The sequence below is a fragment of the Lepisosteus oculatus genome, chromosome 8 (assembly GCF_040954835.1).
Source record: "Lepisosteus oculatus isolate fLepOcu1 chromosome 8, fLepOcu1.hap2, whole genome shotgun sequence".
NCBI lineage: Eukaryota > Metazoa > Chordata > Actinopteri > Semionotiformes > Lepisosteidae > Lepisosteus > Lepisosteus oculatus.
In genome coordinates, this window is record NC_090703.1 from 17,363,159 (window position 1) to 17,390,529 (window position 27,371).

Sequence of the window (27,371 nt, forward strand, 5' to 3'; positions counted from 1 at the left end):
CGTGTAATTGATACTTGCCTCGTCAGTAATTACACACTGGACCCTTCTTCACACACCTGAAGAAGGCTCCATGGCCGAAACGTTGTGTTTTCTTTCTTCTTTTTTTCAGCATTTTTTTCAGTAATTTATCTTGGATATCAAGCCCTTATGTGTTTTTGGGGAGCCAGTATTAGGAAAATGATTACCACTCTGTTCTTATCTTGGAACAACATCTTTTAGCATTGTTTGTTGTTTCTTGTTTCTGAAAGCTAAGTTTTATTGAGCTTCTTACATTACAGAGCTGCAATTTTATTTTATTTACTATAAATGCATTTCAGTTCTAACATTTTTTAAGGTGCATTTAAATTTTAAATTCAATCTTAGAATATATGACAAGTAATAAGCGGAATTAAAACACAACAAATGTGTATTGATACCAAAAACATTAGTTTTTTAAGCTCCAATATATATTTATATACCACTTTAAGGCAGAAAGTGATCTAGAAAAAAGCCAATTTACAAAATGACACTAAATATATCTATGAGCAAAATGACTGATCCCGTCTTCTGTTAGTGAAGTTGACATAGGGTAGGTAATTATAGATGAAAATTATATGGGAAGCTTGACCTTGATAATGTTTGATTATAGCAAAAGACGGTATTCATCAAACTTGTGATATTGCCATGGCTGAGAAGTTTGAAAGATCTTCCACCATGCTGAAGCATCTGAAATAGATATATTCCTGGGTTTCTGAGCATAGATGTGCAATAATGCAGAACTGCTGTAGGCTTTTTAAAGGCATCACCGTTAGTCTAAGACCAAGAAAGGACCTGTATTATAAAAAACATGTAGGTTGGTTTTGAATTTGTTTGAGAGTAGTCAGCTGTAGATTTGGGTCTAAACGTTTTTCATTTGTTTTTGCTGAAAAAAACAATTTTAACAGCAAATCTTTATTTCCTTTTAAGATAAAAAATATTTTTTATTTGTTTATAAAAAATTAAACTTTTACCTATGTTTTTAGAAAGATACTGTATCTGAATTTGGAGTAGAATTCACCCAAGTTATAATAAATGTAAAACTGTAATCTCTTTATGAGTTAATGTAATGTGAAAGCTGTGCTTTCTTCCTTTTAGACATATACAGCGGCAGGGTGTACAAAGTTCTCACATAATATACAACTTTAAATAAAAAGTTAAGTTGTGATGTACTTCACATAACAATGACACATTGTAAATTTGCTTTTTCCCTGCAGATTGTTGTTAACAGGGAAATATAACTAAAAATAAGTTTACACAGACAGGTGATCTTTGAAAATGATTTTTTTTTAAATACTATGAAAATTATTTTTTTAGAGAAGACCACATCAACTGCAATGTGCACACTTTATAGAAGAGAGACCTTTGGCAGATACCTTTGATCCTGACTTCTGATGTGTTTGTGTAGTTAGACCTTCTTTTTTTGGGGGAAAAGGGCCAGGTCACTGTTTTTTTTTAACTTGGCCCAAAATTGTTTCAAAACAATGCAAAAAATAAAATTCTGAAGTGTAACTAATGCGAGAGAATGTTCTGTGTTCTAAAATGGAGTTGGAACTTCAGCACTGGTAGTCAGGCTTAGAAGAACGAAGCTTCCCGACATATGGTTACTGTGGCCTTGGTGTGAAGGGCAGATACCCACAAACACAGTGGAAATCAATTTGCACTTGCACTTGAGTATAGGGAATCCAACACAGCACAAAGAAGAAGACCAGAGGAAACCCCTAGGACTGGCAGGACTGCTACAAACATTGAAGCAGAGTGTAGCGGGTTAAGCAGAAAAGGTGAAGTACTGACAAAAATGAAGGGTTACAGTATGGGTGTGCAGAGAGCAGCTCTTTCTATGTAAATGTTAAAGTCTGTTTCTTGGGCGACATCCTGTCATAATAATAGAATGTGCTGACAGCTGTCTGAGATAATAAGAAGTTGCACGTTTTTCTTTTTAACATCTGCTAGTTTCATTTTTAAGCACACTTTAATTAAGCATCTGAATTCATTTTAGATTTTCCTGCTCTAAATATAATTCTCACCTGAAAGCATTGCCATTCAAGGAGTCTGTGAACCCTTTAACCTCCCATCACTGACCTAGGTCACACCTGGGAGCAGTTCACATTAACATATCATCAAGACATCAGTCAAGGAGTTTATGCAAATAAAGAAGTTCCTTGGTGTGTACACACAGGTATGTCACATTGAGATTAGACTTCTTGAACAGAAAATGACACAGTCCTGGTAGTGCTCTATGAAATTTTAAGAATGATCACTTTAAGATCATACCAGCTCACTCAGCTTTCCAAGAGTTACTTACTGTATGTAAAATTCTCAGCTGAGGGTTTCAGTGGCCTGAATTTCAGATGTTATTCAATCAAATATCAGTAAAGCAATTACACCCGCAATGGAGCAAATTTGAGAACTAACTGTGTTGTGAATACAAGCAAAACTGTGATCTGATTGTTTGGTAAATATGCTTGATAAAATGAGTAAGAAATACTTAGTTTAGATTACAAGTACAGATAGTTAGTCTTTGGTCTTTCCTTTCAGAGCAGAGTTAACAAGAAATTCATTGTTACTTGATACTTGTTTCAGTGCATAACAACTATATTCTGTAAGGCTCTGTGAAGGTCTTGGGTGTTCCAAGTGAGTTAAAGGGAAGAGCTCTCAAGTCTTGCTTTGCTGGCAGTTTAAAGCGTCTGTCACATCCTGCTGCTGTACAGAAGGCAGACTGTTGGCTCTAGGCCTGTTGCTAGTCTGCACTGTATTTAGTCTGACCAAACCCATCTAATTTTGTGTGTGTTACTTATTATTTCTCTATAGAGAACTGTACGCATGCTGAAGGACACTGAATGTGAGCTAACAACTCCTTAATTGTAATCAAGACAATATTTTCAAGTAGGTAAAGGATATTCTATCAAAATATTAAAGTCTCAATGTTGTTGAGACTTTAATAAACAATAGATTTGCTTAAACTGTAAAATGAGGCTAAATTGGGGAAAACAGTTTTCCTGCCTGCTGGCTCAAGCCAGGCTTTTTTTGGTTTTCTGTATTTTTAGATCTTGGATAAATGGTATGTGCACCATGCATGTATCTTAGGAAAATGGCAGTTTTGTATTCGGTGTGCAGATGTTATTTTGGAATGCTTTTCCTAACGATGGTAAATGCCGATTTTCTGTGAAAAGCCAGCAGGAGCGTTTTCTGAAGTCTGATGTGTGAATGTGATCATTCGTCTTCGAAATGTGAAAGTGTGTCTTTTTTAAAACAAAAATGAACTAGGCAATGTACATTTTTGTTAACGTTGTCTATTAACATTATCTAATAAGTTTTGATAATAATATCTATTTTTTAAAAAGGTTTTTTGACAGGCTTCAATGTCGATGCCATCCAATACATTTTAAGTTAATAAATTAACATATCTTATGGTTCCTATCAGGCACCCAATAAAGGCCAATATAGTTAATATTATCACCTTTTCATTCTAGAATAGAATATTTTGTACACACACTTCTTTAGTGGTGGCGATAACACATTTGTACAAATGGCAATGATTTGTGTAATTGATCTGCAGATTGCTTTTAAATAACTGCTTTATAAACAACACCGTGACAGTTTACATTTGTTTATTTATGTACGCTGAGTTACTCTTTTAGTTAAGTGATTTAGATAGTGATTGTAAACGTTGCTATCTATTTTGTGGCTTTCCTGAATGACTAGTAGTTCCTGGTATTTGGGACATGAGACATGTGAAGCAGGCTGTACTTTTTACAGAATGATGGAATCAAATATAGAAAGGTTGTATTGGGAAGATGTTATGCGCCCCATACTAATAAATCAGTCTAATTCTATTCATGATATAAAGTCAAAGAAATGCTTTTTTCCTCAATTTCCTGTTATTTCTGCATCATACTGTACATATCCTAACATTTCTAATTCTTATTGCATTAGTTCATATGACGAACTAACAACTCCAGCAAAAGTCAAATTTTATTAAGACTTTATTAATTTATTGAATTAATTTATTAAATGAGGTTGGGAGAATTTGTGGGTACAGAGCTATTTGCACTAGCATCCTTCATATATTGTACTTTGAAGTGAAAAATTGAATAATTTGTGAAGTACAGCTAAATCTACACACATGTAATGGCTATGCTTGCCTTACTTGGCTTCCATACATCTTAAAGGAGACATTTCACAAACAGTTTTCATGGGAATAGTCAGAAATAATGTCAAATGGCAGTCTGAGCAGAAGAACTACTGTACTGGGAACCTCTTAAGAACATGTTTAATGGGTCAAGAAACAAGTAAGAAATAAGACGTCAGGGAGGAAACCAAAGATATAAACCACCTGCAAAGTCACACAGTAAATCCTTTTGTGAACTGTGTGCCCGAGATTGCTTTGCTTTTTGTTCCCTTCTCCTGCCAGTTGGGATTAGTGACTCACTTTAAAACAAGTCCCAGTAGCTGCAAGCAGAAAGGTCGTGCAGCCATTCTTGTTGTTTTATTCTTCCAGAGTCTCATTATTTCACAATTAACTGATGTGTTAATTTTGAAAGGATATATTTTAGATTGCGCAGTGTAGATCAGGAAAGTTGTTCCAGTGGCTGTGTGTCCTGGAATAACATTCTATAAATTCTACCTCACCTGAAGCTCAGCGTAAGTGATGCAGCTCCACACCCTTTTGAGAGCGAGACATTGTTATTGTGATGGTAAAATATTTCATTTCCTTTGTCGAGGAAGCAATCTGTGGTGAAACAAAATGGGAGAATCAAGCTAGTACTTTAGTATTTGGCTGGTTTCAGATAGTAAATGTAATTTCGAATAACATTTTATTAAACAGTTGTGATTTCCATCCTGCTGTGACTTTTATTCACAATTCAGTGAGTCATTGTTGTATATGAAGTATAAATTCAAGTGTTGTTGTACTGATGTTGTAACCAATGTTGTGCTGACTGCAGTGCTTTGGAAGAGAGGTTACAGATCTTTTTATGTTTATCTTTTTCCTTTCTCATCATATTACATTTGAGATGTTGGTAGGAAATGTTTTGCTTGGCTGGTTAGTACAGTAGATAATCTGAGCAGAACCAACAGACTGTCACAACAACTATATCCATAGATCCTTTTTTGTTTTCTCCACACTTTCTTTCCCTGAGGAATCTTGGAATTCTTCATTTATAAGGTTGTATGAATAGAACATTTTTTTGCAATAAAAATTCTGTGCCTGCAATCAATGTTAACTTGTTGAGTTTTTTATGCAGGCATTTCTTACTGGCCTGATATTGTGAAAAATCTGCCCTGTAGAACAGTCTACTTAAAAGGCAATTCTATGGTTTTAAAAAGGGTTGAAGGTTTTTTCTTTCATTTTGTTAAAAATAAATTCCCCAGAAGACACATCATGCATTTTTCTTGTTAGGTTTTGTCTATTAAGTCATCTTTTATTTTAAGAAATCCACAAGCAGCAGTTTCTCTGTAATAAGAGACTACAACATCTATCTGGCATATAATTTGCAAGCTTATGTTTTTCGTAGTGGTTTTGTTCTACCACAAGTAAGAATCAGTGACTTGTTAACTCAAAAGGTATTTTTCTTTCAAGCTAAACCAGTTTTAACATGGAAATTTTCAGGAGGCCCGCATTCAGACTGGATTTAAGCACTGCATATATTATATGTAGAGAACTTTTAAAATGTAGAAATGCTTCATTTTAAACAAACGTACAAAGCTGTTCTTCATTAGAAATGATCATAATTATTTTATCACATTGGTATGACGGCTATGTTTCTGGATTCTGTTTTTTTAATTTCCAAGCACCAGTGCCATCTTGCCTGTGTTGTTTGTGCTGTAACTCTCTTTTAGGTTTGCATGTGCTGTCATGTTTCCTTGGCAACACCTGCCTCGCCCTGCGAGGCGTTTCTGACATCCTGGTTTATTGTAGTCAGCATAGTCTGGGCTATATGTCTTGAGCTTTTTAGAAGTCGATATCTCAGTATCTTGCTTTCAGTCCTGGCCTCCCAGTGATTGCCAGGGATAAGATTTCACCAGATGCACACATTTTGTTCCTTTTACCCTCAAGCCAGCCCTTTTCTCTGATGTATCTGGAAGAAGACATAAATGTAGCTTTCAAAGAATCCTGAATAGTAGAGTATTTCACAAATTGTATATTCTAGTATGTGACATCATCACCATGCATTTGAAGATTAGAGGATACAATGCTAAATGTGCTGTAAACTGTATAACCAATAGCAAAAGGATTTTCATTTGTCTGACTGTTGGTAGGGGCAAAACTGCATGTTTGCATCCATATTTTCCCATAACAAATTTACAGAGATGTGGTGCTGTCCAGCGACATATACAGTCAATTGCAATACATATCCCATTTATTTGAGCAGTCCTTGCTGCAGATGCACAATTTTGGTATGAAATGAAGACTGCTCAATACGTAATAATACAATGTGTGCTATTTGTAGTGTTAAATTGCTTTTTGTCATGTTTTACTTTATTGATTATATGATGCAGATGACTTCACAAAGAATGTAGTCAGTGGAAGAAAAGATAATTCCATAATGTCTCAGCATCTTCCTTGAGAAGGACTCTTAGAAGATTAATTTTCAGAAGCTTGTTTTTTTGTTGGGAGACTACTGTCTCAATACAATGGCAGTAGTTACATATATTTCAATAACAGTATTAAAATAAACTTGCTGGTGATTTTAAAAGGCAAAAACCTTCACACCTCTCAGGAGGATGTCTGCAGTTTGGTGGTCTTTAGCCATGTCACAATCCACGTATGTTTAAACCAAAGAACACATGCTTGGATATTATTTTTTAAATATGACTGATTTCACAAGCTAAACTCTATTAACAATTATGGTTTTGTTGTGATTTTATTAAAAATAGTCTTATTTTACGCAGAATAAAAGTGCAATAAATAATACGTAGTTTTTCCAGGTGTTTGATAGGGGCCACAAGTCAGTTTTTCCATACGGTTGCCTTTTCCTTTTAACCTACAATATAGTGTTGTTTAATGTAAACAGTATAATATGTTTTTTTTGTCTTTATTATTTTCTTTGATGTAATTCATAATTGTACATGATGGAAATGTCATTTACTTGTGTTTCTTTTTCCAACCCTGGTCGTTTTGATTGTTATTATCTAAACAGTTGATCATAACCACTGGGTAGCTTGACTCATCCAACATTCAAAACATGAAGTCATTTTATAAACTGAAAATCTTCAGGTTGCAATGACTGTATTTTGCAATGCCCTTGCATATGCTTATCTATTATCAGTGTGATGAGAAAATGTGGGTAATTTTTTCATATATTTTTTAATCCCCTTTTCCTTAAACATGAATCTTGCATATTGTAAAACTTGAGTACATATTTCACAAAGACAGCAGAAGATTATAAATCCTCTGGGCTGGGATCATCACATTTTAATACCCCTTGGTTATGAAAGTTAGCTCCTTTTGTACAGTGTATTGCTGATGGAAAAAGTTGTGCCTTGTAAGCTAACTGCACTGTACCCGGTGCCATGTTGTGATGATATTCTGTTTCTTCTGTGTCCAGAGACCCCGATGTCTCGTCCCACTCCCCTCTATGGCCAGCCCTCATGGTGGGGGGAGGATGATGCTGGGAACAAGGTGCAGCACACTGAGGGACGAAGAGTGGATGAGCCTCATTCAGGTCAGAGATATTGAAGTCATATTCAGTTTTAGTCTAAATGAAAGGCCTATTGTATTGAATTTACATATTTCTCATTATTCATTATTCATTCCGGGCGGCACAGTGGAGCAATGTTTAGTAGTGCTTCCCCACAGTACTGAGGTCAGAAAACCTGAGGTGCTTTCTTCCTGGAGTTTGTATGTTTTCCTTGTGTTCAGGTGGGTTTTCTCTAGGTGCTAAAGTTTCCTCCCACAGTCCGAAGACATACTCGTGAGTTAATTGGCTTCTGGGAAAACTGGCCATTGTGTGAGTTTGGGTCTGTGTGTCTTTCCAGCGATGGACTGGTGTTTGTCCAGGCTGTATCCTGCCTTGTGCATGTCGCTCGCTGGGATAGGCTTTGACTCCTCTGTGACCCTTTTTTAAATCTAGAATTACTATTTTTTTAACCCTATTACTATTTTTTTTAATTTAGAGTCACAAATTGTGTGTTTATCATGTCTTGGCTCTTGGCCACAAACTCTGCAATCTCCCATGAGACAACTTGCCCACCTTCTAGTCATTGGTTGTCACAAGCTACACTGTGCCATGCAGGTTCAGCCTCGATTGGAGGAGAGGACTAGATCCTAGGACCTTACTTGACTTAATCACAAACCTCCCCTTGGGATATCTCAGCCAGTGTTGCACCACAGTTTATAGAAGCCCAGTCACAGACAGCTAGTTACATAACCTAGGCTTGAACCCATAATACTTGGAGTGTAGGATCAGTGGGCAAGTGTCCTTACTAGTGGACATGCTCTGGGACCCTGAATTCTTGCGTTTTCAGATCATTTCTTGTCAGTATGGTTTTGACAGGCTGAAGATTTATTGGGCCCTAATTCATAGCTCAAGTAACCTCTAAGAATGCTTTCACCTTGACATGCCATTAAGCTGTAAAGCCTAGAAATCTCTACTGAAGGATTAATATCTATAAGCAAGTTCAAGGAGCATTATTCTTTCTAACAGCTTTCCAAATACTTTTATTTTCTATAAAGGTTTTTGGATCTTTCTTGGTATTTATTTTTACTGGACCATTTTCCCATTTAGAGAATGTAACAACCTGGTGTTAAGTGGTGTATTTGTAATATAAATTGCCTTCTCAAATTTGAAGCCCCTGCAGTATTTGTAAGCAAGTTGTATAATTTTGATTAAGACCTGCAGTAGTCTTCATAACTGTCTGATATGAATGCGTATGAAAAAATCTTCTGTTGTCTGGCTTTTTTTCCAAATCAACAGACAAATTATATAAAAACTAGTCTGCTTGTAGGTTTCCCTTATAAATCAGTGAGCTCAGCTGAATCATGGATAGATGAGAGGAAAACCAATTTATCATGGAAATGTAGCATTTCATTTGAAAAGCAAATGATGAAAAAATTGGAGCTGCTTAGACAGAGATATGTTTGTTTAGTGTTGGTTTAGCACTGGTGGGAAAACTCCTTGCAGTATTTAGATGAATGTTCATGAGTCTGAGGCTGAGCATTTGTAAAAAAAAATCAAACTTTTAAAGATGGCCCTGAATGTACCCTGAAAAATGGAGACATGTTTATAGCAACAGCCCAGTGCATTGAGAAAAATGCAAATTAGCTAGAGTGGGAACAATGCAGGTTAATACTAATGGGGAAGATCATAGTGAAGTGCATGGAATGTATCTGCCCTGCTATTTGCAAAGAGCCTAAAGTGAGTGCCTTTTCACAAATTTGTCATAATAGGAAACCTGTGATTTACAAATGTTTAGCAGGAAGCTGTTTCTATTTAGTTGTTGAAAACCAAGTTCATTCTTTTCTGTTTTGTTTTACAGTGAAACAGCTTTGTAAAGGCTAATATGTTGTCAATCAATCAAAGTTTATTTATCAAATGCACAACAATACAGCATGCAGCAATAGTTGCTGGCAATGAGATAAAATCACAAAATTAAAGTTACAAAATAAGGTTACATAATAATAGATAAAAGTGCAATAGAAATTGAATAAAATAAACTCAGACAAAACTCAATATAAATAGAGCTGCAATGTGTCCAGTGTGTATGCAATACATTATGTCCAAATAGTGCAGTATGCCGAATACAATGAAAACTGTATGTCCGTGTAGCCATTACAGGTGATTTGCTGAACAAACTGCAGTTTGGCTATTTAGCAGTCTTATCGCCTGGAGGTAGAAGGTTATGTAATCTGTTGGACTTTGAATGCTTGGGTACCATTTACTGTGTGGTAGGAGAGAAAACAGTTTGTGACTGGGATGACTGGGGTCCTTGAGAATGGACCTGGACATCTGGCTGAGTAGATATCCTGGATGCTTGGTAGTTTACAGCCGGTAATGAGCTGCACTGACTTCACCACCCTCTGCAGTACTTTGCGATCCCGGGTGGAGCAGTTCCCATACCAGCCAGTGATGCAACCAGTGAGGATGCTCTCAATAGCGCACGTGTAGAAGTTGGCCTGGATATGCGACACATGCCAAACGTCTTTAGCCTACGGAGAAAGAATAGGAGCTCCCGTGCTGTTTTGACCATGGTGTTGGTGTGGTGGGTCCAGGTTAAGTCCTCTGAGATGTTAACTCCCAGGAACTTAAAACTGTGTCCAGTGTTTAGAGTCAGGGTAGAGGATATGTTGGTGCCCATCCTCACCACCTGTGGACATTCCGTCGAGAAGTCCAGGATCCAATTACAGAGGGAGGTGTTCAGTCCCTGGTCCTGGAGCTTGATGACAAGCTTTGAGGGCACTATGGTATTGAATACTGAGCTGTATTGTCTGAGCAATTTCTTTGAAACAATATTTTTAAAATTTATGTGATTAATGGTGATGGTGATATTCAGATTTCATTAATAAAAACATTTTTGAACAACTTCATCCAAAAAAATGTTTACTTAAGTGTTAATTTACTTTTATTAGTTTTAGCTCATTATTTTAATTAAAATTTAATTTTAATGTATAAATTGTGACTGAAGTATGAAGATGTCAGAAAGGCAGTATGTTTAGAATCTTTGAATCATGTAGAATTGTACAGTATGCGAAAGAAAGTAAAAAAATCAGTCTGTTTAAGCAGGTGATTTTGCTGCAGTAATGTGTCTAAAATACTCTACTTGTTATCATACATTGTACAGTGCATGTAAATTTATAGCAGTGAGACCTTGTTTTACTTTACAGGTTCTGTACTTGTTCATTTGAATAGAATGTTGGGTATAAATTCCTAAGTGAGAACACATTAGATGTGATAGTAACAAGTAGCAGCATGTTCAGGTAATCTGTCCTCAGGCATGTCTTGTAATTAATAAAAGATTGATTGGTGTGTACTAGAATGTTACACTTAGAAAAAGCCTTTCAGTTCTTAGACTGCTCAAGCATTGCAGGCTCTCTATTTTCATGTGTGTGCTATAAAATTGTTTTTTTTTCTGACATGTGTATTGTAATTGATTGCTGTCCTTATAGGCTTTTTTGGTTTCTACCAACAGAGAGCCCCAAGGACAGCACAAGGCATGACCCAGAAATAAATGGCACCATCTCTGACTTTAGAGAATCGCAGGGTAAGTCCATCTATTCTTACCGGCGGGAGCCAAGCTATTTCGAGATCCCCACCAAGGAGTTCCAACAGCACACCAAGTCACCAGAGACTGAGGTCCACGAGATTCCCACCAAGGACACGGACACTCTGGCAGTGCCTACCACCACCACCCCACCTGTCGTCCAGAGCCACGCCTCCTTCACCATTGAGTTTGACGAGTGCACACCGGGCAAGATGAAGATCAAGGACCATGTCACCAAGTTCTCCTACCGCCAGCGCAAGCTGCCTGGCAAGGATCTGGCTTCCACCCCTACTGAGGTGATGTCTGCTGAGAGCAAGGTGGCGGACTGGCTGGTCCACAGTGACCCCAGCATGATGAGAAGGAAGCCCCCCTCCGAGGATGTTTACAGCACCAAGAGCGACCTGCCCGTCCATGTCAAGATTCTGAAAGGTGAGTTCCTTCCCCTGTTGTTTTTCAAAGATGCAATTCACACAACTTTTATGCTTGGGAACGGTTTGTGACCGCGTTTCACCTTTTTTGTAAAACATTTTGTAAAAACATTTCTTTCACCTTTTCTCTGTAATTGTCTTTTGTGCTTGTTAGGTAAGACTCTAGGATAAGCACTTAACACTGAACATACTGGCATGTCTTACTGAGTGGAACGGTTAGATAAAATGGCAAATATTGATAATATTTCAATAAATAAAATATTGATAGAACTTTGCTAGAGTACTAATTACTAAAAACAGTTGCAGTATACTATAGCTCTAGTGAGAACGCAAAAAACTCCACTAATTTTAAACTTTAAGCTTTGATTGTGCAGTTTTGCCCCTTGTTAGTACTTACCCGATTATAAGTGTAGAAAGAGATGTAATCGTGAGTAAATAAATCAGTGTTGAGTAGTTAGTGGTTTAGGCTCTGGACTCTGAGCCTTGGGCCTCTATCCTAGGTAGGATATTCTTGTTCAGATTAAGAGTGAAGTCCTGCTGTACAAATTATCATTGTAAAATGAGAATTAATCAATTGACTTAGTTGCTTAAATAAATTGTATAAAGTTAATTTTTTCTCTACAGTTTGTCGTCTCCCCTTCTTTGTGAGTAGACAAACAAGGAATCTGAGATCTGACAAAAAGCACAGTTTTCCTATTCATATGTAAAGGAGGACTGTTTTTTAAATATTTTCCTTTCTGCTCTCTAGTCTAAAGAAAACTCTTTCCACGCGTTTGTGTTCTGTGCAGGCCATCATCATGAAGATGGGACTCAGAGTGACTCTGAGGACCCCATCCTGGCAGAGAAACCAGACAAACAGCAGCATCACCAGCCAGCTGCCCCTTTGGCTCCCGAGGAGCCAGCCTGCTCTCCACTGGGGTCGCACTCTCCCCCTCGGAGCCAGGCCAAGCCAGAACCCGAGGAGGTGCTCAACCAGCAGGCTTTCGTTATTGAGTTTTTTGATGACAACCCCCGCAAGAAAAGATCTCAGTCTTTCACTCACAACTCGGCGCACGCCGACTCTTACTCCGCCCTGAAAGCTAAGCTGGAGAAGCGTAAGGGGGCCCTGGCTGGGGAGAGAACTGCCATGGTGGCGTCAGGTCACATCCCACCAACGCAGCAGGTCACAGTGCCTCTGAAGACCCATGGTGCACCTCAGCGGGCGAGTTCCCTGAAAAGGGAGAAGACCGAAGATCGCCTCTGCACAGGATCGTCTCTGTTCTCTTCCCGCACTTCTGTCACTGTCAAGCCCTTTGGAAGCATGGGAAAGAAGTCCAAGCTGGCCCAGGAATTTGCGGCAGAGTTCCTGAGAGAGTCAGTCCATGGCGTCTCTCCAACCCGTGAAAAGACATCTCCGCCTCCTGCTTCTGCTCCACCAGTTCTGGTTTCTCCTTCCCTCTCTCATCCTCCTGCTCTCTCTTCTCCTCAGTCTTCACCTCCTCTTCAGTCTTCTACTCCTGTCCCAGCCCCACTGTTGCCCCTTGCTGTCTGTGGCATGGATCTGAAATCCTCAAAAGCCTTGAGGAATGAGGAAGAGGACAGCCTCAGTGATGCTGGAACCTACACCATTGAGACCGAATCCCAAGACAAAGAGGTGGAAGAGGCCCGCAACATGATTGATCAGGTAAGGGGAGTCCTACAGTACGTGTTAATCACTTATTGCCTTGATGGTATGTTTTTTGTTCAGTGTCAGTAGTGACATTCCATAAGTTCCCATTTATGTTGCACAGTATTAAGTATGTTTGTAATTAAGTTAGTTCATTTTATGTGGCCTATAAAATCTTCATTCCACAGGAATTTTAATCTCACTACAAAAATACAACAATGACAATAATCTGATCATCATTGGCAGTATTTAAGACTTTAAGGTCCTGATTAAGTCAAAACTTCAACCCCTATATCACAAAAACAGGTCACTTCATGTTAGACTTGTCACAGTTGTCCTCAGATTCCCTCCTGATGACATTACAAATTCAGTACTGGCAGGCATTTGGTTGTCTTAAGTCTATCATATTCCGGGTAATGTGTAATATTCTATTGGTGAGTTGTTAAAATTTATATGTAATCTGGACATTGGTCTGTTAAATACAGTATTTGTGTTCTGTGGAATCATTCACTGTTTTTTCTAGCAAAACAAATTGATCCAGGTTGTTTACGTTGTCCTGGAGAAAATGGATTTTCATCTAAATATAGAGCACTCAGAATATGAAATATACCCAGCAGTGTGTTTACACAGTCTGCTTATGACTTTCCAGTGTCATCTTGTAAATTGTACCAAGCAAACTGAAAAAGTCTGCCAGAGCAGTTATATATTTCCTGTAAAACACAGTCAAGCTCTCACATTTTGTACGTATTGTAACAGCACTGTACATGCAACACAAAATATTTTTCAGAAAAGACTTGAGCAGATACTGTGAATGAGCAGATAAAGTTGAGTAGGTAAATGGCAGACTACGGAAGGCTCCTTTCTTTAACAAACCTTTTAACCAAGATCAATATTGTTAGCATTTTTAAGATAGTGAATATTTAGTCAATTAATCAGTCTCTGATAATAACTGATAAAAATAAAAAGTGTCATTTTTGCAAGCTTCTGGAGTCTTTTTCTGTATTTTTTTGTGTTCCATCACTACCATTTTGGTGGAATCAATGGATTATTATGGTAAATATTCTAATTTTGTCATGTTTTTATTTAGTATGGCAGTATTGCATATAAACACAGTTTATTACAGGAACAACAATTTCTCAAAAGTAGACACTCCTCATCTTTTCTTACAATGTTATTTTGTAAGCTGTGATTCCTTGTTATCTATTTGTAACTTTTTGCAATATTGACAAAGTCATGAGACATTGATTCTGATTATAAATTAGAAAACCTACAACCAATTACTTAGAAAGTTCCTTATCACAGCATTGAGAAAAGAACATTATATCATTTCTTGAGAGACCGGCTAAGCTTTTTTCATCTGCTATAGAAGACCAATTAGGCCTTCAGGGCTTTAAGCTTCAAGTCAAAATTAAGCCCTGTGGTATGTGTCATAACTGAATGATTTGTGTATGACGACACCATCTTAAGAGAAATTATATTACTACTTACATTCAGTGTGAGTAATAAAGTGATATAAGGCTCTTCCTTAATAAAACCCAACATCTGACTTTGTCATTACCATATTTTAAAGGGGAACTGTAATGCTATTTTCATATTTCGAGGGTTAGAAAGAATCGGCATTGATGAGTGCATTTCATACCTCAATGAAAGTAAAATGTAAACAGCTTGTAAATTCTCCTGTTTTCATCACAAAATAAACTAAATTTCCAGGTATGCGATTCAAAATGAGACGACAAAACGTCCGGAGATATGTGCTGGCCCTATGACACTGTAAACAAGCAGGCTTATGAATACATAGCTTTTAATGCAATAGAAATATTGCTTTCGGTTTTAAGACAGTTTTGCCAACAAATACAATGTTAACTCTCCATGCCAATCAATTTTGGAACATTTCTGCAGTGAATTATCTGCTGCATAACCTGCATAATTTATTCATTTGTACATCACATTATATTAGTTATTAAGGAGACTAGTGAGCAGGAAGGGCTTGTTGCAATTTGTAGAAACTTGAATGCGAGTTTGCGACTACATGGTGACTTACAATACTTTCACAAAGTTCACGATTTTGTGCTTTATTTGAAATTTTACATTTTTTTCAATAATGTCAACAAAATTATTTTGTTACCAAGACCTAATAATCGCTCTGAGAAATTGGGACTGCAATTTCTGCAATTTTACTGCCCTTAGCCTTTCAACGCTGATTTGATTCAATATTGTTTTAAATGCTAACTTCAAAAAAGGAAAAAAAAAAGAAGCTCTTCAACAGCCATAGAAGAGAGGATTGTCTGGCATCTGTAGTTTGAGTACGTAAAGTGTGTTTCCTTTAGTGACAAATGACTTCTAGGCTTATCTTTGGGACTGAGTCCAGGAGAAACATCACTGTCTGTAGGAGATAAAACCTGAAGATTGTTGTGATGCTTGTTTTTTATTTTTATGAGTGATGGCAAAAAAAAATTATCTTTTGGGTAAAATGCTGTAAAATATAATTCTACTTCCTGCTAAAGTTGCGAACAACTCCAACCTAAGCAGCCTTATTTACCTGCATTTTATCCTGTTCTTCCAAGTCTCTGACCCTCCCCTGTGTCCCTTGTGCATGCTGGGCCATGCTCCCCTGATGCGTCATGCTAGCGATGAGTGCGAACACACCAATCAGAAATCTCCCCAGGGCTGAATGAAAAGCGGTGGTCCAGCCTTTGGCCTTCATATTCCTCACTTCCAAATTTAGCTGGCTTTTGTTCATGATCCTTGTATTTCTGTACATGCTGAAGAGAAAGGCATGTCAGCTGCAATTACATTTATCTGCTGCATTCTATTAGGCTTCTGTTTTAGAGTTGTAAAATTGAAATTATTTATAAGAATTTAAAAGATATCACTTGAAATGCATGGGAAAAGATACATTTAAATTGATTCAAAGCAAAAAGCTTAGGACCCATTTCAAGCAGCTGCCTTTAGACATTAAATATCACTGTTCCATGATGTACAATATGTTGTGTGATTTCAAGGATGGTGTAAAATCAGCCATGTAATTCCAAAGTGGAACCTGATTTAGCTGATTTTGTCCTTCTGAATTTATAGTTTTAACTAGATAGCTCTCTAATAACCTGCATACACATGGCGGTCATAATATTAGGCCATGTAATACTATAAGAATAAATAACTATATTTCTGTCACTTTATTCATAATCCTTAGCTTTTGTAGTCAACTGTGTCCATAATTAAATGCTTAAATGCCAGACCACTGCAAAATGATGAGTATGTGAAAAAATGACTCAGTTTACTCCTGGACCCTGTTGTTTAAGTGTTTGGCATGTCGTTTTTTCTACCTAATTTGCCTGGTTGTGAAAATTTTGTGCTTTTGAACAACATGTAAAATTAAGGTGTACCTGCAATGAAAGCTAAATACTGCTCCTTGAGCGAATACAACTACTGTTAAATGGAATTATGTGATTTGAAAATATGTCAGTTTAGATATTTGTTTCCCGAGATTAAATATTTTTAGTACAGTCTTGGGAAATGAGAATATAGATTCATTTCTTAATCGGTATCCTTAATGACAAGGCCTTTATATTGTTAGAAATTCTAAATTTGTAGAGGAGAATAAAGCTTGTTTAAAGACCTACTGCTTTTTGCTACACCTTATGTATTAATTGATTTATTTTTTTCTGTTTTAACTTGGTTTACACCTTTCTTCATGTATTGTGACTTATGAAGGGCAGTATAGAAAATGTTGTCCACATAATGCCTTTTAATAGTACTCTGTTATGCTGCGAAATGAATCTGCTGTCCATCACCTGATCCAGACCACCTCTTCTCACACATGCTTTATCTTAACAGGTGTTTGGTGTTCTCGAGTCCCCCGAGTACACCGGCGTTTCTACGGGCATATATAGGCCCGTAATTAATGATGACAGGGAAGAACAAACTAGCTGTCGGCATAGCAAAAGTAGTTCTCTGGATCAAAAGGCAACTCCAGTGCAGGGCTATAATCCAGCTGCCATTAGTGGCCAACATGCTGGAGGAGCTCAGGTAATGCATCCTAGCCAGCGTGTTACTCACTGATTCAACACACTGGTCACATCTATGCCTCAATTATTTCATCAATCATTTCTAGAAGAAGCACAAATTAGCATGCACGCATTTGTTGAGTTGAAGTGACATTTTGATTTTCTCCTTGCTTCCTCTCTATTTTTCCTTGTTTATTTTTTATTCTAGTGTTTCACCCTTTGTCTCACCAGTTGAGGTTTCTCTCTGCTGGGTGGAAATAATTATTTTATAGCAGTGCTGGGATATGTACTTGGGGGTTGATGTATTTGTGCGTTTAAAAGGCACACTTTTGCCAGTATGAAAGTCTTTAACATTTTACTTATCCTGACACGGACATTTTGGCTACATTGCCATTTCATTGGTCTTTTTTTATTTTTATTCCAGTTGTAACTGTAACCTGTACCTGTAACTACGATATCTGTCAGATATCTCAGAAATATCTCAACCTCACAAAACAGTATTTATTTCAGTGCTGCTTTTTAAGTCATTTCACAACACATGCCAGTAAGGAAGACTCCAGTATTTCAAGAAACACAAAGAAATATAGCAGTATTTCTCTACCAGGTTATATTGTAGTAATTCTAAAAAGTTTTTCAATAATTTAGCATTGATTTGTATACGAAACAAATCTAAATCTTTCTTCATTTTGTGTTTATATATATTCACTGTTTGTGTACTCACAGTGGGTGAGGTTAAAAAAACTAAAAGATCTGAGCAGCATTTATAGAATTGTAAGTTATTAAAGGAATCATTTTCCAAATTTGTTTTAAACTCTGCCCTCACAGTTCCAACAGGAACCTCTCCTAAGCACCATGTATTTGCATGAGGCTTGAGGATGTCTGCTTTGTCCTCTTATCTAACAAACATCCTTATTACACCAGGACTAAGGCTTTTTCTGTCTACCAGTTGATTGAAATATATAGTGATTTGGGAAATACTGTATGACCAGCCTGATGAGGAAAATGTAAAAATTTAAACACTGATTTTTCTTCTCTTCTTCAAATTTGGGTATCTTCTACCGAAATTTGAAGTTCAATACAGATCTCGGAGAAACAGTGTGGTGTTTGACATGGGCTGTGAAATGACTTAATCACTCTAACAACTTCAGTGCATTGCTTCCCACCAGTTCAGAGTTGTCAGTGACCACAGTTGGTGTTGCTGTTGCAGATGCGACCAGTTGGCCCTGTGGGTGTCGGGGGTCCCAAGTGGGTCTCTCGGTGGGCTAGTCTGGCAGACAGCTACAGTGAATCTGGGTCCGCAGGGGGTCACGTAGACGCAAAGCATCAAGGTGAAGTGGCTGATGGAGGTGAGGGGTCAAAGACAAGACAAGATTCCAATTTGTTTCAATTGCCACAATTTATTCATGCCTATTTCTATAAAATAAAATGTACCTTCCTTACATTTTAAAAAGAGATGATACAAAGAGCAATGCTAAAAGAAATGGCTGTGGAATCTTTCTAGTCTTCTAATGTTCCACAATGGAATTTCAAAATATTGAATTAAAATATTGTACAGCTGTTAGTTGTGTGTTATTTCGAGCACCAGTTGAGTGAAATATGAAGGCTTGAAATGCAGTTATTGCAATAGTCATTATTTGTAGAAAAGTCTCATTACAAGAGTTTTTTCCCCATTTGTAATGAGTAATTTTTACAATATGGTTAAATATTCTAAAACCTGGCCCACTACTTACTCTCATGATGAACAACTATGTTGAAATCAAACATAATCATAGAAAGTAGTTGTTCTACATGTGAGGATTCCAGAAATCTTTTTTTTTGCCTTCCACCACAGTGTCACCTCTTAGTACATTAAACATGTCAGTCTTGACTTATGTAAATTAGCTTTATCTAACTAACCTATTGCAAATTGGAATTTGACAGTTACAGGTGATGAACGCTTTTCCTGAAATGTTGTGCTTGTTTCTCTATATAGAAGGGCAAATCATCCACCAGGCCGTGTCTGTCCGAATTATCGAAAACACTGATTCTGAGAGCAGCCAAGGTTCGAGAACAAGAAGGCTCCTTCCACAAGTGCCACCAACAGACAAGCCAGAAAGCCCTACACCCAGCATTCTCATCAAGCATGAGCCTAACACTGGCTATGAGACACCTGAGAGGGGCTCCAGCACTCCCAGACAGCAGGAAACTGCCCAAAGGCTGTGTGTTCAGGATGACCTGGACCCTGACAGTCTAAGTGATGCCAGCAAGTCAGACGATGGCTCTATAGTGGAAAGGAGCAGGAAGCGCAGAACAGGGAGAACAATTGATGAAGCCAAGCAGAGTAAATCTTGGGGTGATAAAAGTGGCAGTCAGTGCAGAGTGGAAGAAAAGACCTCCGCTTCAACAAAATCCACATCCTTTTACATTGGGACAGAAGAGACCCCTTCCAAACCAGACATACCACATAGTATAGTCCTCACTCACGCTGAGAGAGATTATGACATCTCCTCCTCCAAGCCTTCTGCAACAACTGTTTTAATAAAGCCTTTAAGGAGCCAAGACACCCCAAAGCCAGTCAAACCAATTCCCTCAGCCCATAAAAGTCATTCCCAGGAGAAAGAAGCCCTGCCTCCAATAGAGCCCCCTATTTCATTTGTCAGACAGGAAAGCTTCACCAAAGATAGACCCAGTGATGACATCCAGATCAACAAGCTTCCTCACATCTCTAGCCACCCAGCTTTGAAGGATCTAAGTGTAGGGGATGCCTTCAGGACAGAATGCAACCAGGACACTCAATCTTTCCTCAAGGACACAGAAAATGCTCTGGCAGCTCTAGAAGCCAAATTCCAGGCGCAGGGTCATGGCCAAAGTCAGAAACACGACAGATCCAGTAATTGCTTGGAAGACTCTTTGTCTGGAGAGTCTGACGTAGATACAGCCAGTACTGTGAGCCTCGTTAGCAGCAAAAATGCTCCCAGCACAGCACCAAATAAAAGTTCTGTCATAACTAGTCTTCAAAAGGAGAAATCATCGTCTACTCCTTCCATCCAGGACCAGGGTAGACAGCCCACTGCACGTGAACGACTTTCTGAGAAGCGCAGGACCAATGTAACAGATAACCCTAACAAGATGGAGTACACCAAGCGGTTCCAGCTGCGCCGCAGCACAGGGAATAGGGGTTCTCTGGACTTCACAGAAGACCTTCAGAGCCAGAGTCTTCCCTATTGGCCCGATGCCGTTTCCTCAGACCATGAGTCCAGCTCTCGGCCAACCGCACGGAAAAAGCTCACGACTCCACTGCAGAAGGAAGACTCCAGCAAATCATCCAAAGGACCCGTCTTCCAAGCACTCACTCGTTCGAACAGTCTGTCTGCTCCACGGCCAACCAGGGCCTCTATGCTACGCCGGGCCCGCCTGGGAGAGGCCAGCGATAACGAAAGTGCGGAGACAGACAGGGCATCTCTCAACTCGGATGTCAACGCGCCTGTAAAATCTCAGGCAGACGCTAAAAAGCTGTCTCGTTTAGACATTCTGGCCATGCCTCGCAAGAGAACAGGTTCCTTTACCACTCCCAGTGACACAGAGTCTTCAACACCAAGGTCAGGCTTCTCGAACCGGAGCATCGAGACCAGTAACTCTGTCCGCAAGGCAGCAGTTCCGGAGCCCAAGCCTGGTCCTAGAAAGACCACTGGGACAACAGGAAAACAGACCATAACCAGGGCACGCTCTAGCAGTGCTAAATACTCCAGTTCGTCCAGTGAGTAGCTTTGCAAGTTAACCATTATCTCAATGCTGGTGAAATTTGTTTGTTTTGTTGGCTCATTCAATTGTAGTATGCAGTTCTTAAAACTTTTAAGAACTTTTAAAGATGTTAAAAAACATCTGCATATGAAGCACCTTGTTCTTTTCAGAAGACCTACTGTATAAAGTAACAGTACTCCGTTGTGATCTGTCACAGCGAATGGAAGCTGAATGCATTTCATAACGTTGAATAAGACAAAATCGGACATTTTCCTTCCAGTAACTGTCTTTTATTTTTAGGTAGTCTTAGCTAAATTGAAGATGATTTCCAAAAAAAACAAAACAAAAACAAATCATAGCTCAGTGGTATGTAAATTCCTTTACAAGGCATATGTTTTTCTATTCGGAATGAATTGGTTTAATGTTAAAAAGGTGTTTTCACATTGGTGACTAACATCTCCAGGGTAGTCTTACACCTTGTTTCCATTAAGCAGGAGTGTTAGCAGTAGGAGATTATATTTCTTTAGAAATTGGATCTATCTGTGGCAAGGTTGATCACAGTTTCTCTGCCAATAGATACAAGGAATACAAAAAAGATTGAGCACCTGCTAACACTAACAAGGCCTTTGACAATGTCTCTTTCCCGAAGTAGATGCGGTTTAAAATAATGTTTGAATTTGCAAGTTACTTCAGAAATGATTTCCTTAGCTTTTTTTAAATAAATTGTGTAATTCTCATAATACAACAATGGAAACAATGTGATAAGATTTTTTTCTGTGGATATTTCTGCACAGTCCCCCAACAATACAGTACTAACTTTAGTTAGTACCTTGATAGCAAGGTCAAAGAAACTAACCAAGCCTGATTGCACCAGTTTGAATTAAATCCAAAAACACACTTTGGTACTATTAGTTAATTGTGAGTATGTGTTAATTACATTTGTACTACACTACTTCCATAAACTGTTGTAGGATTACTCAATCTTGGATTAATCTAATAATCATCTTTAATATGTATTCTTAATGGAAACATTGAATGTTGAAAGTGATGGCTGATGTTTTCAATAAGGGCCAAACATACTGAAGAATGGGTAGAAGTTTATATTTTATCGTGAATTACAAACTATAAATGCATCACCCACCATAAAGGAACATTTACATTTAAACCAGAATTACTTCTAATCCAAATTTGACTCAAAAACCTGTTTTTACAGTTTGTGTAAACTGATAGAAATGTTATATGGGTTGTGGTTGTTGCTAAGAGCCAGATGTACCTGAAACACACGGACCACAATGTTTTGTTTTTGATGCAGCAGTTCACAAAGTTAAGATTCTGTTGAGAGAAAAACATAATGAACAGCCTCAGTATACTAAAATATCTGTTATGACACCTTAGCAAAATGAGCAATTTGTAAATATTGCAGTGTTCTCCAAATACAAATAAGTAATAGCGTAATTGCATATAGCCTTGTGTGTTTACAAGCTCAACGTTTTGATACCTGGTCAAAACTGTATGATTACAGATTTTGTATCGCATACCATTTGAACATTCATAAAACAGGTGGATTTCCTATTTTTTGTACACATGCACTTGGAATGAGCTGTAGGGCTTAGCAACACATGTATAGTATCATGCTGTATATGTATATACTGTATACTGTATATAACTGATATTTTTGGGAAGTCAGAATTGGGCAGTTGATTTAGTAATTGTGCTTTTAGGGAAAGCAATAGTTGCCTCACTGTGAAAATGCAGACTGGAAGATACCTACAGTTACTGCCAAAATATCGTAAAATTAGCAGGACCTCAGCATACAAGGTGGCTAATCTTGTCCCCACCATAGCGATACTGTCGCTTCTATGAGTGAGAGGCTCCAAGATATATTTTAGATAATCCAAAAGCTCAATAATTGTGTACCTGGCAAGTCTGTACCTATACCAAAAAGTTTATCCTAAATTATGTAGTATAGCATGAATACAAACTATTTTTTTCTTATCCTACAATTCGTTTGTTTTTGGTGAAGACAGTATTCCCACCTTGCTATAGTTTTACCAGCTATAGTTAATAGACTGTTTTCCCAATTTCTGTGACTGTTTAAAACAGGCTTTTAAATACTCTTAACAAACTGGTGCAACTTTAAGTTTAGTCATTTCTGGCAATTTTAGTACAGCTTTAGCTCATTCAGTATATCATTTTAGTATAAGAGTCATCAAACTCAAATACTAATTATCCTCCATTTTTTAAAAAAACCTCACAAATATAATTGCACTTGTTTACTGCACCCCACAGTACTTTTGACTTTTTTGCGACCAAACCAGTCACATAAAAGTCTAAAGTGATGGCTTATTGATGTTTTCAATAAGGGCCAAACATACTGAAGAATGGGTAGAAGTTGTTAATATATCTGGCCGCCCTTTGTGTCCATTAATATACTGATATTTAGTAGTTTTCAAATTACATAAATCTCATTTGCAAGTGTGAATTTAATTGGGGTTATTCTTATTTTTATTTAGTTAATGAAGTGTTCATTTGAGGCGAAACTTAAACTTTGTGAAACCTGAGGAATGTTAGGAGTTTGATCAAAACCGAACCATTGTACACTTATTGATAAGACTCTCCCAATCCTTCATGTTAGGTCCAGTACTTAGCAGTATGAATTTAAATAATTTATTGAGTAATTAACAATCATTTCTGCAGTTGTCCATAGTGGCCATAATGATTTATTGTTAAGAAAATAAAATCTGATTTCTTTTTACATGCATACAGAATGTCCCATCTAATAAGCATACAGTATATTATTTTTCCCGATCACTAATGAAACTGTGACATTGCATTGCATTAAAAATTCACTAAAACAGTTTTAATTGAAGTACAGTATGTCAGCCATGTTGTGTAAACGGAGTTTCAGTCCTCAATGAGCACTTCACAATTACGTGTGCGAAAGGTCTTTACTCTCCCTCTCCTACCCTAACATAACAGGAGACTGGTGTTTGGGTTCCATGGTGTTCTCTCATGTTCTTTCTTCTTTCCCACCTCATTCCCACTTCACACCTTTCCACCCCTCTATGCCCTCCAACCCCACTTCCCGAAAACCAATTCATTCCTGAAGGCTCCAGAAGACGGCAGAAGGGCTCAGATTACACGTCCACCTCAGAGGAGGAGTACGACTCCAACCACGGCTCCTCTAAACATAAACGCTCCCATGCTTCAACAGCCACTCAGACCGCAAGAACTCAGCCCGCAGGGTCGGCCAGACAGAAGTACAGCTCTAGGGAGACCGAGGAGGAGGAAGACAACGAGGCTGATCCCTACCAGCACTGGTCCACACACAGCGCCGAGATAGCGAGGTACCATGGAGCCAGTAAAGACACTGAGTTGCAAATGAGCGGAGTCTTTTATTCTTCTGAGCAAACGGCACGGTTTGAGTTTTTCACGCTTGCTGGAATACTCATGGCTCAGTCAAAATTTGCTCTGTATTTAATAGTAGAGTAGTCATGCGCTTAGAGGTAGGGGCCTGCAAGTGCTTCTTAGCCAGTCAGATTTGAAGGGCTCACTTTAGAGTAAGGTTTAAATCTCCAAAGTAAATATCAATTTTATGCAAATGTTATACAAAAATTGTATAAATTACAAATTTCTACCTATTAGAATTAGTGATATTACCAACTTGCTGTTATAACCCTTTAAGAACCTTTGAGTAGTACTCGGAAACTGCCATGAATATTAAGTGTCCCAGGAAAATGGTAGAATTGTTGTTTTCCCATAATTCCTCTGAGACTGTGATGTATGTATTACATTCATCTAGACTGTTCCTCAGGCCTTGGATCATACATGATGCGTTGTTGTGTTTTCTTGCAATTATGTGTTTGATCACTGTATGATTTTGTTGCCATCAAGTCCCGCTTGCCTGATTGCTGGTCACCGGAGCAGTGTTTTCGGCTCTGTCTGCCCCACGCAGGCTGAGTCAGGACCTGGCCAAAGACCTTGCAATCCTGGCCAGAGAAATTCATGACGTGGCCGGAGACGCCGACTCCCAGAGCTCCTCGGGGACGGGGCCCAGCACCTCTCTCAGCTCCGTGCCCAACACCCCTGCCTCCACCATCTCTGCCAGAGAAGAGGTATGGTACTGGCTCAGGCACGCCACTTCGGCTAGCTCCTTCATTTGACCAACCTTTCTGTTTATGGACATCTCATTGAATTTTCTTCCATTTCAGTTACGTTTATAATCTGTATTAAAACGCATAGTAAATTTCACTTTAAAAAGTCTTGGTAAAAGCCAGAGTAAAACAGGTCACCAAATTCTGTACTGCACGCTGTCCAGATTGGTGTCTGATGGTGGATTTCAAAGTTTTCTTGAATTTGATTTAATTTTCTTTCAAAGGTGTCACACTTTTGGTCAGTTGTCTACTGAATGGTATTTCGTATCTTTGGCGTGTAATGGTGAAATATGAAATTCAGAGCAGTTTAAGCACATTGAGGGTGAGAAGGTGCTGCCATGACACAAAGTTCGAAAGTCATCCATAGACAACAAATGATATCAGTTAGACATCTTTGTTTTGGAAAAGTTCTGTACAGTATGAGGCTTATATAGAACATACACCACATTTTGTGTAGTAGTTTTAAATTACAATAGGTCATTGACAGAATGTGGTAAATTGAAACCTTGATTAATTCTGGATATAACATGTCTGTCTTCTGTTGTTGTTTGCTTTATATAGATTTTTTTTTCTCTCCTTATGTACAGAAAACATTTCCATCTCCCCGAGCAGTCCGTTCATCCCAGGTGCATAATCCATTTCTACATTTTGCTTCATCTTTTCTTCCTTCTGTGACCTTCTTTCTAAGTATTGGCAGGGACCTATTTTCTCCAAGTTCAACTACTTTTCATAACAAAAAATTAAAAAGCACTGAACATAAAAGGATGCATAACAGAAGAAAACAATGATTATGCTTGTACTAGGCTTCTACTGTATTTCATACTCCTTAAGACTTCTTCAGCTTTTGTCTTTGTTGCCTTTCAGTTGGTCCAACACATCCCAGAGGCCAGTCTGAACTTCCAGAAAGTCCCTCCTGGTTCAGCTGGAGTTAAGAAGGAAGTTGATCAGAATATGAATGATCAAGACATCAACTCCAAGCGCCGAGCATGGAATAGAGAAGAGGTGATTAATTTAGGTTTTTTTTTGCAATTTAACAACAGGATCCCATTTTAAAGAAAACTGGGTTCCTGCTAGCATTCATATTACACTAAAATTTCAGTGGTAAGACTATGTGATCAGATAATCATTTTGTCTAGATAATGGAATTAAAGTAGAGCAGATGATGAATGCTTAATTGTCTTAGTAATAATACATATTTTTGTTTCCAGGTTATTTTGGACAACCTGATGTTAAACCCTGTTTCACAGCTCTCTCAGGCTATCCGGGAAAATACTGAGCAACTTGCTGAGAAAATGAAGTGAGCTATACTGTTTTTGTCTTCCTTCGTAATTACAAAAGCTTTCTTATATATGTTTGTATTAATGTCCAAAATAATAATTTTCAAAAGATTCCTGTTGATCTGTGCATTAGGTTTGTGTATATCTTAATTTACCTGTATTTTCTGTGTTGATGGTGTTTCTGTTCTGTCAATTAAATCAGAACTGAGGTACCAGAAAATACTGTATAAGAGTCTGTGACTCTTCTACAGAATATATGCAATTTGCGATCTCCCTTGGTCAATACTGAAGTATCATCCATGATGAACACTTCTTAAGAGTTTCTACCTTTATTTACATGTTGGAGAAATAAGTAGATTCTTAAGAAGTAGATTCAAAATTAGAAATATGTCATTGGACTATACAATTAAATCTACCAGCCATTTATTAAAAATGAATACTAACCTCTGAGCCATTATAGACCTAAGGTGTAGGTGTGTAATTTGCCTGTCTAATGTAAACATTAATTTTTTTCTGATTGGAATCTTGTCAGGATTTTATTTCAGAACAAGATGGAAAGCTGGGAGGAAATTGAAGCAAAAATTAACTCTGAAAATGAAGTCCCGATCCTGAAAACATCTAACAAGGTTACCATCTTTTTTTCCAGATTTAAAGGCAGCCTGAAATGAGACCTAACCAAGGCCCGCTCCTTTTCAGTTGTTTTTAATTTGTAGAGAAATACCATAGTAAACCACAGGGCTTTAAAATTATTTTTTTTTTAATTGTTCATTTAGTCTTTTTTTAAATCACTTCAGTACAGTTCTGTAACTGATTAACTTAAATACAGCTTCAATACAGCTGTGCCACTACAGTTTAAAAACAAGGCGAAGGTACTGGACCTACTGAGGTGACCCTCTACCTCGAAGGAAGAGCCCTGACTATTAGGA

The 27,371-nt window shown here is 37.9% G+C and overlaps 1 protein-coding gene across 5 annotated transcripts in view; it reads left to right on the top strand.

The window, feature by feature from the left end:
• The window catches only part of cep170ba (centrosomal protein 170Ba), a 48,338-nt gene that overhangs the window by 17,521 nt on the left and 3,446 nt on the right, over positions 1–27,371 (top strand). For 2 of the 5 annotated variants that reach the window (XM_015350824.2, XM_015350823.2), the window contains exons 7-18: positions 7,566–7,682; positions 11,146–11,646; positions 12,434–13,308; positions 17,125–17,316; positions 18,502–18,640; positions 19,267–21,030; positions 24,124–24,361; positions 24,970–25,129; positions 25,756–25,794; positions 26,033–26,170; positions 26,377–26,465; positions 26,978–27,071. In XM_015350824.2, the coding sequence (XP_015206310.2) occupies positions 7,566–7,682; positions 11,146–11,646; positions 12,434–13,308; positions 17,125–17,316; positions 18,502–18,640; positions 19,267–21,030; positions 24,124–24,361; positions 24,970–25,129; positions 25,756–25,794; positions 26,033–26,170; positions 26,377–26,465; positions 26,978–27,071 (4,346 nt within the window). The remainder of the gene's footprint in view (positions 1–7,565; positions 7,683–11,145; positions 11,647–12,433; positions 13,309–17,124; positions 17,317–18,501; positions 18,641–19,266; positions 21,031–24,123; positions 24,362–24,969; positions 25,130–25,755; positions 25,795–26,032; positions 26,171–26,376; positions 26,466–26,977; positions 27,072–27,371) is intronic. The other 3 variants (XM_015350826.2, XM_015350825.2, XM_015350827.2) reach the window with 3 other exon arrangements.